This window comes from Sebastes fasciatus, chromosome 1 (assembly GCF_043250625.1).
Source record: "Sebastes fasciatus isolate fSebFas1 chromosome 1, fSebFas1.pri, whole genome shotgun sequence".
Taxonomy (NCBI): Eukaryota; Metazoa; Chordata; class Actinopteri; order Perciformes; family Sebastidae; genus Sebastes; species Sebastes fasciatus.
Genome location: NC_133795.1, coordinates 3,512,174 through 3,523,262, shown reverse-complemented (window position 1 = coordinate 3,523,262; position 11,089 = coordinate 3,512,174). Strand labels below are relative to the sequence as shown.

Below are 11,089 nucleotides of genomic sequence, written 5' to 3'. Positions count from 1 at the left end.
TTTAAAGGTACTACATGTAAATATAGTTGTCCCACATTTTGCCCCAGGCCTAGTTCGCCTATATGGACGCGTCGGCCTTGCTGTGACGTACAGGCGTAGAGGCAACTCTGCGTAGGAGTGTGTTCAGTCTCACGCCATAGTCTACTTCTTGCCTTGCTTTTGACATCACGCTCGCTCTGTTCCGCGCTCTCTCACACAGTAGTAAACATTACGGCTGCTCTAAACGCCATGAAAAACACTCTGCTTGTATGATACTTTTATTTTTAGAAATTCTGCATCTTAAATTCTATAAAAACAGAATAATCTGGAAACATAAATGTTCCATAGTCTCTGTTCAAATGAAAAATCAAATTCCATACTGCGTACGAACCTGTATTTACATTCATACTGAAAAGGCAATACTTCATCATTAAAGTGGCTTTTGAATCACGCTGCAGCAGAGTTACACTGAGCTGCAAGAGTAGTAGGTTATTAAGTCAAGTAGTGGTCGTCCATCGAGCTGCTCGTTGATCATCGGGCTTGAAAGAAGATCTCTTTGGGTTCAAAGTGTTCAGTTTGGAGGAGGACGGGATGAAGCTCCTATTCCCAGACTGGGGTGAGATGTGGGAATGTTCTTCCCGTGCTCCTTTTCCATCGTCCACAGCGAAGCCCTCGGTCATGTGTGTCCTGTGGTCTCCCCCTCGACTCCTCACATCACGAAGCTCCAGTCATTGGTTTCTCTTTCATGACTGTGTTTTGAGACGAATCTGAGAGATGAAAGTGTCAATTAGTTTGACTCAGCAGAGAGACGAATACAAGAGAGGCTGTTGATGGATGCTGATATACAACAAGACAAACACATATAACATTTACACCAAACATTAACATTCGGTTTTTAGAATAGGCAAAAATAACACATTTATACTGCATGTTTTTTGCCCCAAACTGCATGTGATTATCATAAAGTGGGCTGTTTTAAGTTTTTTTTTAATGTAATATAGGCTACATTTTTTCTGGCAGGACAGTTAACTGCACAGCAGCTAGCCTTCTTCACCCATCACACCACACCACACTGACAGCTTCTCCTCCACCTGCTTCAGTCTCTGACTGTTTGTATGCAGCCTTCTGGACGCTCTTTATTTACAAGTCGAATGAAGTCACATTGCATAAATTGGCCACATACCAATTATAGGTTGCTATGCAGGTTGCTATGTGACATCAGTGTTTCTAACATAAATATTTGTACAGCCTTTTTTCTTAAAGCTGAACAAACAAACAAACAAACAAAGAGTGTTATTGGAATGTCATTCGCTCTCTTTATGCCTCTACCTGGTCTGTGTGTGTGTGTGTGTGTGTGTGTGTGTGTGTGTGTGTGTGTGTTGTTTACCTGTGCAGCAGTTTATGTGTTTGTGCCGGACACAGAGGAACAGCAGGAACAGGCAGAGGCCGATGAACGATGATATTGTACAACACAACAGGAAACTGTAACTGCCCTGACTGTGGATCACCTGCAGGAAGACACACACACACACACATACATAACATTTATTTTTACAATTTACACTTGAAAGGATAAGGTAGTTTATTTTTACCTCTTTACTAAAGATTTTATAAACTTGTTTTTTTCCCCTTTTTTACTAAATGAACCAAAACACTGACAAAAGAAGATGAGGATAAATATTAAACAAAATTTAAACCCTACTTTCTAAACCAGGGTTGAGCAATCTTTACTATCAAAAGAGCCATTTTAGGCAAAAAATTAAAATAAAAAAATCTGTCTGGAGCCGCAAAACATGTGATCATTGTGATGAAGGTAACACAGTTTATAGTCTAAGTATATAGTATATAAGTCTAATGCAGTGAGGGCCAAAGAGACAATGTACTACGGAGTATTAGGGCCACATTGAGGGAAAAAACATCTGAGATTTACAGAATAAACTCATAACTTTACGAGAAAAAAAGAAAATAACACGTAAAATTACTACTTTATAATATTATGACTTTATTCTAATATTACTATTTTTTTCTGGTAACTTTATTCTCGAAATCTTTAAAATTTACAGAATGTGGTGGCATTGGTTTAAATGTAATAATTAAATAAAATAAAAGTATGTAAATAAAGGACACTCTTAGAAAATGTTTATTACCGATCCAACGAGCAGCTGCAGCATCATCTCTCCTGTGCTGGCACTGGTCACCAGGACAGTTGTGGCACAACCTTTAACACACAAGACAGAAATCATCTATAACTACTGAGAACTAAAATGACTTATCAATAAATAAATAAATAAATAAATAAATAACAAATAGGTTCTGGCCCCTAAAAGTCTATGATAGGAGTCATCAGTCGAGAAAACTCCGTGTTGACTTGGATATGGAAGCGATCGTAATCTTAAATTTGTGAGCCTGGTTTGATAGCTCAGGGCTTATGCCCTTTTCAATCCATTCCATCCAGTAGCCCATGCCCGGCCACTTAAGAAGTTATTTTTTTTTCTTGTTTTTTTTTAATTTATTTTTTATTTATTTATTTTTTTTATTTTTCCATTTTTCCATTTTTAATAATGTTTTATTTTTTATTTTTTTCCTATTTTTTTTTCATTTTTTATTTTCACATTTTTAATAATGTTTTATTTTTTTATTTTCACATTTTCACATTTTTAATAATGTTTTATTTTTAAGTTTAATGTTGTGTTGTTGGCACAACTGACAGCCGTAACCATCATGAAATAACTGCAGTTCCTGTCTTTTGTGCCAGAGAGCAGAAAAACGCGTTTTTAAATTTTTTTAAAAAGTTTTTTTTTTTTTAATTTTCCTTTTTTTTTTTACATTTTCACATTTTTAATAATGTTTTATTTTTAATTTTTAGTTTTTTTTTTTTTAATTTTCCTTTTTTTTTTACATTTTCACATTTTTAATAATGTTTTATTTTTAATTTTTTTTTCATATTTATTTTTTATTTATTTTTTATTTTACATTTTTGAATTTTTTATTTTTTTTATTTTTACATTTTTAATAATGTTTTATTTTTTATTTTACATTTATTTTTTTTATTTTTTACATTTTTAATAATGTTTTATTTTTTATTTTGTTTCCTATTTTTTAATTTTTTTTTATTTTCACATTTTTAATAATGTTTTATTTTTATTTATTTTTTTTATTTATTTTTTTATTTATTTTCATTTTTCAACTGACAGCCGTAACCATCATGAAATAACTGCAGTTCCTGTCTTTTGTGCCAAAGAGCAGAAAAATGCGTTTTTAAATTCCAGTTGAAGTTTTTTTTTTTTAATTTTCCTTTTTTTTTTTACATTTTCACATTTTTAATAATGTTTTATTTTTTATTTTTTTTTCATATTTATTTTTTATTTATTTTTAAATTTTTTTGTTGTTATTTTTCCATTTTTAATAATGTTTTATTTTATTTATTTTTTTCATATTTATTTTTTATTTTACATTTTTTAATTTTTTTGTTGTTGTTATTTTTCCATTTTTCCATTTTTAATAATGTTTTATTTTTTATTTTACATTTATTTTTTTTATTTTTTCCATTTTTAATGTTTTATTTTTTATTTTGTTTCCTATTTTTTTTTTTTTTTTTATTTTCACATTTTTAATAATGTTTTATTTTTAAGTTTAATGTTGTGTTGTTGGCACAACTGACAGCCGTAACCATCATGAAATAACTCCAGTTCCTGTATTTTGTGCCAGAGAGCAGCAAAATGCGTTTTTAAATTCCAGTTGAAGTTTTTTTTTTTAATTTTCCTTTTTTTTTAATTTTCCTTTTTTTTTTTACATTTTCACATTTTTAATAATGTTTTATTTTTAATTTTTTTTTCATATTTATTTTTTATTTTCGATTTTTTTATTTTTATTTTTTTTTATTTTTACATTTTTCCATTTTTAATAATGTTTTATTTATTTTTTTCATATTTTTTTTTTTTTTTTATTTCCACAAAAAAATAGGCTGACAGACGCTCACCATGGGCTTGGTGTGTCCGGGCCTTAAGAATTGTAATGAATGTCATTGCTCCATGATGAACAGTAGGCTATCTAAGGAGTGAAGGAACTGAGAAGACACATGCATATATAAAACATCACTATAGTCAATCACAGACATAGAAGTAGCAACAACAAGTCTCCTTTTCGCATCAAAAGAAAAGCAAGATTTGTTGCTGAAATAAAACTCAGCTTCAACCTCTTCACACGTTGCTGAATGTGAGGCTTAAAAGAGTGAGACTTGCTCAATCAAGAATCCTAGGTATTTATATGAAGATACAGGCTCGATGACATTGCCCTGACACGCAATAATAGATGAGAGGCTCAGTGGCTTTTTCTTTGAGTTTCGTTTTATAAGGATTCAAAATCAATTTCAGCTCATGAAAGACGTGTTGGACAGTATGAAAGGCCTTTTGTAAATGACAAAGAGCCTGATACTGTTTAGGAGCAGAGAATGTGTGTGTTAGTTTACCTTTGTAGTCCAGTATGTCCTCTGTGAATGCCAGCATGGACGGGAACACACTGCTGATGCACAGTCCCAACACAAACGTACCAATGAAGAGAAACACACTACTGGTGTAGAAGATCAACAACAGGCACTGCACCACTATGACCCCCACCTGAAAGAAACACGCAGACCGACAGTGAGAACGAGGGAATGACCATAACTTAACAGAAGTCTGTGTTCTGCAGTAAACATACAACAGAAATAGGTTATACATGTTATGCAGAACGTAACCAATATATTCAGTAAATATCAAAACTAAAAAATGAGAAGTGAGCAGAAGTGAGCACATCTTCACCTAAATTCTACTTTCTCAAACTGAAAATGCCATCCCTCAGATTTTGATGAAATGCATTGTTTGAAATGCTGTTCTCTTTTCTAATATTATTACAAGTGTTTTAACTGTTGTTGTATTTTGTATTTCAGAGCTACAATAGAGCATCGGTGCAGGCCTCTGTCCACCCGACAAGAGAAAAACACAAATCTTAAAGCAAACAAGAACAACAAATAGGTAAGTAACATCCAAACATCTGTTGCTGAGAACATTCAAACTCCACACAGCTTTGAGATTGAATGTTACGAGTCTGAGCATCACTGTCAGATGTCACCTGACTAGCTTAGCCACAATTTAAAATGCAGTTTTAAAAGAAACCACAAACACACGTCAACTTAAAATATAAATACAATATATCAAAAAACAGACATCTCCATGTAGCATTTTTAATTGTTGTTTTCTAAATGCTGTTATCTTTTCTGAACTGTTGTGCTTCCTGCTGTGTTGACTAGTTTTTAACTGGTGTGTTCTGCACACCAGATGGCAAGATGGCCAACATTTAAGACTCAGTAAAGCCCTAAACCTACCATACAGGTACAAAGAAACACATCTAAAATCTCAAAGCAAACAGCGAAACTGCACGTGTTCATTTCATCAACGAAGAGTACAAAGGTTAGCGTCATATTCCCACATGGATTTGTTTGAGGCAACCGATGTGAACAAACGAAGGAATCAACAGAGACTTGATCCTATTCAGACAGCTATGGCTCAGTCACTAAAACTCAGCTACCCTGCTGCCGAAACCCGGGATCGAACCTGGGACCTTTAGATCTTCAGTCTAACGCTCTCCCAACTGAGCTATTTCGGCTCAGAAACTAGAAGTATGGAGGCAAAGCGGTGTAACAAAAAACAGCATCTCAAAAAATACAAAACATCTGCAGCCAAACATTTAAAAAAAAAAAATGTGGCACATGCTTCAGGAAAAAGGAACTAGCTCAGTTGCAAAGCAAAAAACGCATTGAAACTGCCATTGTTCATTTCCTCATTCAAGGGTACAAAGGTAAGCCTTATGTCCGCACATGGATGCATGCAACCGATGTGAACAAACAAAGGAAGATTTGATCCTAATCAGACCACTATGGCTAAGTTCCTAAAACTCAGCTACCCTGCTGCCGAAACCCGGGATCGAACCAGGGACCTTTAGATCTTCAGTCTAACGCTCTCCCAACTGAGCTATTTCGGCACAAAACCAGAGGTATGGAGGCCCCGTGACGTAACGAAAAACAGCATCTCAAAAAATGCAAAAAATCTGGATGAAACATAAAAGAAAAAAAATGAGAACAAGCTACCCTAACCCAGGATCGAACCAGGGACCTTTAGATCTTCAGTCTAACGCTCTCCCAACTGAGCTATTTCGGCACAAAAACCAGAGGTATGGAGGCCCCAACGTGTAACCAAATACAGCATCTCAAAAAATGCAAAAAATCTGCACAAAACATGAAAGAAAAAAATGAGAACTAGCTACCCTGCTGCCGAAACCCGGGATCGAACCTGGGACCTTTAGATCTTCAGTCTAACGCTCTCCCAACTGAGCTATTTCGGCACAAAAACCAGAGGTATGGAAGCCCCAACGCGTAACCAAAAACAGCATCTCAAAAAACGCAAGACATCTGCAGCAAAACATAAAAAAAAAAAATGAGAACTAGCTACCCTGCTGCCGAAACCCGGGATCGAACCAGGGACCTTTAGATCTTCAGTCTAACGCTCTCCCAACTGAGCTATTTCGGCACAAAAACTAGAGGTATGGAGGCCCAAACGCGTAATCAAAAAACAGCATCTCAAAAAATGCAAAACATCTGCAGCAAAACATAAAAAAAAAAAAATGAGAACTAGCTACCCTGCTGCCGAAACCCGGGATTGAACCAGGCACCTTTAGATCTTCAGTCTAACGCTCTCCCAACTGAGCTATTTCGGCACAAAAACCAGAGGTATGGAGGCCCCGTGGCGTAACGAAAAACAGCATCTCAAAAAATGCAAAAAATCTGGATGAAACATAAAAGAAAAAAAATGAGAACTAGCTACCCTGCTGCCGAAACCCGGGATAGAACCAGGGACCTTTAGATCTTCAGTCTAACGCTCTCCCAACTGAGCTATTTCGGCACAAAAACCAGAGGTATAGAGGCCCCGTGGCGTAACGAAAAACAGCATCTCAAAAAATGCAAAAAATCTGGATGAAACATAAAAGAAAAAAAATGAGAACTAGCTACCCTGCTGCCGAAACCCGGGATCGAACCAGAGACCTTTAGATCTTCAGTCTAACGCTCTCCCAACTGAGCTATTTCGGCACAAAAACCAGAGGTATGGAGGCCCCAACGTGTAACCAAATACAGCATCTCAAAAAATGCAAAAAATCTGCACAAAAAATAAAAGAAAAAAATGAGAACTAGCTACCCTGCTGCCGAAACCCGGGATCGAACAAGGGACCTTTAGATCTTCAGTCTAACGCTCTCCCAACTGAGCTATTTCGGCACAAAAACCAGAGGTATGGAGGCCCCAACGCGTAACCAAAAACAGCATCTCAAAAAATGCAAAACATCTGCAGCGAAACATAAAAAAAAAAAAATGAGAACTAGCTACCCTGCTGCCGAAACCCGGGATCGAACCAGGGACCTTTAGATCTTCAGTCTAACGCTCTCCCAACTGAGCTATTTCGGCACAAAAAACAGAGGTATGGAGGCCCTGTGGCGTAACGAAAAACAGCATCTCAAAAAATGCAAAAAATCTGGATGAAACATAAAAGAAAAAAAATGAGAACTAGCTACCCTGCTGCCGAAACCCGGGATTGAACCAGGGACCTTTAGATCTTCAGTCTAACGCTCTCCAAACTGAGCTATTTCGGCACAAAAAACAGAGGTATGGAGGCCCCGTGGCGTAACGAAAAACAGCATCTCAAAAAATGCAAAACATCTGCAGCAAAACATAAAAAAAAAAAAATGAGAACTAGCTGCCGTGCTGCCGAAACCTGGGATTGAACCAGGGACCTTTAGATTTTCAGTCTAACGCTCTCCCAACTGAGCTATTTCAGCACAAAAACCAGAGGTATGGAGGCCCCAACGTGTAACCAAATACAGCATCTCAAAAAATGCAAAAAATCTGCACAAAACATGAAAGAAAAAAATGAGAACTAGCTACCCTGCTGCCATAACCCGGGATCGAACCTGGGACCTTTAGTCTAACGCTCTCCCAACTGAGCTATTTCGGCACAAAAACCAGAGGTATGGAGGCCCCGTGGCGTAACGAAAAACAGCATCTCAAAAAATGCAAAAAATCTGGATGAAACATAAAAGGAAAAAAATGAGAACTAGCTACCCTGCTGCCGAAACCCGGGATCGAACCAGGGACCTTTAGATCTTCAGTCTAACGCTCTCCCAACTGAGCTATTTCGGCACAAAAACTAGAGGTATGGAGGCCCCAACGCGTAATCAAAAAACAGCATCTCAAAAAATGCAAAACATCTGCACAAAACATAAAAGAAAAAAATTAGAACTAGCTACCCTGCTGCCGAAACCCGGGATCGAACCAGGGACCTTTAGATCTTCAGTCTAACGCTCTCCCAACTGAGCTATTTCGGCACAAAAACCAGAGGTATGGAGGCCCCGTGGCGTAACGAAAAACAGCATCTCAAAAAATGCAAAAAATCTGGATGAAACATAAAAGAAAAAAAATGAGAACTAGCTACCTTGCTGCCGAAACCCGGGATCGAACCAGGGACCTTTAGATCTTCAGTCTAACGCTCTCCCAACTGAGCTATTTCGGCACAAAAACCAGAGGTATGGAGGCCCCAATGTGTAACCAAATACAGCATCTCAAAAAATGCAAAAAATCTGCAGCAAAACATCTAAAAAAATGACAAACATTTCAGGAAACAGCAGCTTTCCACAAACAATAAGGGGGCTGCTGCGCTGCAACTTAGCATTGGATTAGCTTAGCTGCAAAGCAAACATCAGCAGCAAAAGTGCCCGTGTTCATTTCATCATCCAAGTGTACATAGTTAAGCAGTATGTGTCGACACGGATGGGTTGCATGCAACCGATGTGAACAAACGGAGGAATCAACAGAGATTTGATCCTATTCAGACAGCTATGGCTCAGTCCCTAAAACTCAGCTACCCTGCTGCCGAAACCCGGGATTGAACCAGGGACCTTTAGATCTTCAGTCTAACGCTCTCCCAACTGAGCTATTTTGGCACAAAAAACAGAGGTATGGAGGCCCCAATGTGTAACCAAATACAGCATCTCAAAAAATGCAAAAAATCTGCAGCAAAACATCTAAAAAAATGACAAACATTTCAGGAAACAGCAGCTTTCCACAAACAATAAGGGGGCTGTTGCGCTGCAACTTAGCATTGGATTAGCTTAGCTGCAAAGCAAACATCAGCAGCAAAAGTGCCCGTGTTCATTTCATCATCCAAGTGTACATAGTTCAGCAGAATGTGTCGACACGGATGGGTTGCATGCAACCGATGTGAACAAACGGAGGAATCAACAGAGATTTGATCCTATTCAGACAGCTATGGCTCAGTCCCTAAAACTCAGCAACCCTGCTGCCGAAACCCGGGATCGAACCAGGGACCTTTAGATCTTCAGTCTAACGCTCTCCCAACTGAGCTATTTCGGCACAAAAACTAGAAGTATGGAGGCCCCAACGCGTAACCAAAAACAGCATCTCAAAAAATGCAAAACATCTGCAGCAAAACATTAAAAAAAAAAAATGAGAACTAGCTACCCTGCTGCCGAAACCCGGGATCGAACCAGGGACCTTTAGATCTTCAGTCTAACGCTCTCCAAACTGAGCTATTTCGGCACAAAAACCAGAGGTATGGAGGCCCCAACGCGTAACCAAAAACAGCATCTCAAAAAATGCAAAACATCTGCAGCAAAACATTAAAAAAAAAAAATGAGAACTAGCTACCCTGCTGCCGAAACCCGGGATCGAACCAGGGACCTTTAGATCTTCAGTCTAACGCTCTCCAAACTGAGCTATTTCGGCACAAAAACCATAGGTATGGAGGCCCCGTGGCGTAACGAAAAACAGCATCTCAAAAAATGCAAAAAATCTGCATGAAACATAAAAGAAAAAAAATGAGAACTAGCTACCCTGCTGCTGAAACCCGGGATCGAACCAGAGACCTTTAGATCTTCAGTCTAACGCTCTCCCAACTGAGCTATTTCAGCACAAAAACCAGAGGTATGGAGGCCCCGTGGCGTAACGAAAAACAGCATCTCAAAAAATGCAAAAAATATGGATGAAACATAAAAGAAAAAAAATTAGAACTAGCTACCCTGCTGCCGAAACCCGGGATCGAACCAGGGACCTTTAGATCTTCAGTCTAACGCTCTCCAAACTGAGCTATTTCGGCACAAAAAACAGAGGTATGGAGGCCCCGTGGCGTAACGAAAAACAGCATCTCAAAAAATGCAAAAAATCTGCATGAAACATAAAAGAAAAAAAATGAGAACTAGCTACCCTGCTGCCGAAACCCGGGATTGAACCAGAGACCTTTAGATATTCAGTCTAACGCTCTCCCAACTGAGCTATTTCGGCACAAAAACTAGAGGTATGGAGGCCCCAACACGTAACCAAAAACAGCATCTCAAAAAATGCAAAACATCTGCAGCAAAGCATAAAAAAAAAAAAATGAGAACTAGCTACCCTGCTGCCGAAACCCGGGATCGAACCAGGGACCTTTAGATCTTCAGTCTAACGCTCTCCCAACTGAGCTATTTCGGCACAAAAAACAGAGGTATGGAGGCCCTGTGGCGTAACGAAAAACAGCATCTCAAAAAATGCAAAAAATCTGGATGAAACATAAAAGAAAAAAAATGAGAACTAGCTACCCTGCTGCCGAAATCCGGGATTGAACCAGGGACCTTTAGATCTTCAGTCTAACGCTCTCCCAACTGAGCTATTTCGACACAAAAACCAGAGGTATAGAGGCCCCGTGGCGTAACGAAAAACAGCATCTCAAAAAATGCAAAAAATCTGCAGCAAAGCATAAAAAAAAAAAAATGAGAACTAGCTACCCTGCTGCCGAAACCCGGGATCGAACCAGGGACCTTTAGATCTTCAGTCTAACGCTCTCCCAACTGAGCTATTTCGGCACAAAAAACAGAGGTATGGAGGCCCTGTGGCGTAACGAAAAACAGCATCTCAAAAAATGCAAAAAATCTGGATGAAACATAAAAGAAAAAAAATGAGAACTAGCTACCCTGCTGCCGAAACCCGGGATTGAACCAGGGACCTTTAGATCTTCAGTCTAACGCTCTCCCAACTGA

At 38.1% G+C, this 11,089-nt stretch overlaps 1 protein-coding gene, 2 long non-coding RNA genes and 14 other non-coding genes across 17 annotated transcripts in view; 2 read left to right on the top strand and 15 right to left on the bottom strand.

The window, feature by feature from the left end:
• Positions 1 to 244: 244 nt before the first annotated feature.
• The window catches only part of mfsd4aa (major facilitator superfamily domain containing 4Aa), a 56,803-nt gene continuing 45,958 nt past the window's right edge, over positions 245 to 11,089 (bottom strand). Inside the window, exons 7-10 of the mRNA XM_074641106.1 lie at positions 4,448 to 4,595; positions 2,127 to 2,197; positions 1,367 to 1,487; positions 245 to 746 (exon numbers count right to left, since the gene is read on the bottom strand). Coding sequence (XP_074497207.1) covers positions 694 to 746; positions 1,367 to 1,487; positions 2,127 to 2,197; positions 4,448 to 4,595 — 393 coding nt within the window. The 3' untranslated portion in view covers positions 245 to 693. The remainder of the gene's footprint in view (positions 747 to 1,366; positions 1,488 to 2,126; positions 2,198 to 4,447; positions 4,596 to 11,089) is intronic.
• The window catches only part of LOC141771623 (uncharacterized), a 151,015-nt gene continuing 141,529 nt past the window's right edge, over positions 1,604 to 11,089 (top strand). The window contains exon 1 of the long non-coding RNA XR_012594743.1: positions 1,604 to 1,868. This is a non-coding gene — a long non-coding RNA (uncharacterized LOC141771623). The remainder of the gene's footprint in view (positions 1,869 to 11,089) is intronic.
• The window catches only part of LOC141771582 (uncharacterized), a 43,788-nt gene continuing 37,318 nt past the window's right edge, over positions 4,620 to 11,089 (top strand). The window contains exon 1 of the long non-coding RNA XR_012594734.1: positions 4,620 to 4,991. This is a non-coding gene — a long non-coding RNA (uncharacterized LOC141771582). The remainder of the gene's footprint in view (positions 4,992 to 11,089) is intronic.
• trnaf-gaa (transfer RNA phenylalanine (anticodon GAA)) lies at positions 5,550 to 5,622 on the bottom strand. The gene has a single exon. It is a non-coding gene; the product is annotated as a tRNA-Phe (tRNA).
• On the bottom strand, positions 5,925 to 5,997 carry trnaf-gaa (transfer RNA phenylalanine (anticodon GAA)). Its single transcript has one exon. It is a non-coding gene; the product is annotated as a tRNA-Phe (tRNA).
• Positions 6,285 to 6,357, bottom strand: trnaf-gaa (transfer RNA phenylalanine (anticodon GAA)). The gene has a single exon. It is a non-coding gene; the product is annotated as a tRNA-Phe (tRNA).
• Positions 6,470 to 6,542, bottom strand: trnaf-gaa (transfer RNA phenylalanine (anticodon GAA)). The gene has a single exon. It is a non-coding gene; the product is annotated as a tRNA-Phe (tRNA).
• On the bottom strand, positions 6,657 to 6,729 carry trnaf-gaa (transfer RNA phenylalanine (anticodon GAA)). Its single transcript has one exon. It is a non-coding gene; the product is annotated as a tRNA-Phe (tRNA).
• trnaf-gaa (transfer RNA phenylalanine (anticodon GAA)) lies at positions 7,397 to 7,469 on the bottom strand. The gene has a single exon. It is a non-coding gene; the product is annotated as a tRNA-Phe (tRNA).
• On the bottom strand, positions 7,768 to 7,840 carry trnaf-gaa (transfer RNA phenylalanine (anticodon GAA)). The gene has a single exon. It is a non-coding gene; the product is annotated as a tRNA-Phe (tRNA).
• Positions 8,129 to 8,201, bottom strand: trnaf-gaa (transfer RNA phenylalanine (anticodon GAA)). Its single transcript has one exon. It is a non-coding gene; the product is annotated as a tRNA-Phe (tRNA).
• Positions 8,314 to 8,386, bottom strand: trnaf-gaa (transfer RNA phenylalanine (anticodon GAA)). The gene has a single exon. It is a non-coding gene; the product is annotated as a tRNA-Phe (tRNA).
• trnaf-gaa (transfer RNA phenylalanine (anticodon GAA)) lies at positions 8,499 to 8,571 on the bottom strand. Its single transcript has one exon. It is a non-coding gene; the product is annotated as a tRNA-Phe (tRNA).
• On the bottom strand, positions 8,929 to 9,001 carry trnaf-gaa (transfer RNA phenylalanine (anticodon GAA)). Its single transcript has one exon. It is a non-coding gene; the product is annotated as a tRNA-Phe (tRNA).
• On the bottom strand, positions 9,359 to 9,431 carry trnaf-gaa (transfer RNA phenylalanine (anticodon GAA)). The gene has a single exon. It is a non-coding gene; the product is annotated as a tRNA-Phe (tRNA).
• Positions 10,472 to 10,544, bottom strand: trnaf-gaa (transfer RNA phenylalanine (anticodon GAA)). The gene has a single exon. It is a non-coding gene; the product is annotated as a tRNA-Phe (tRNA).
• trnaf-gaa (transfer RNA phenylalanine (anticodon GAA)) lies at positions 10,843 to 10,915 on the bottom strand. Its single transcript has one exon. It is a non-coding gene; the product is annotated as a tRNA-Phe (tRNA).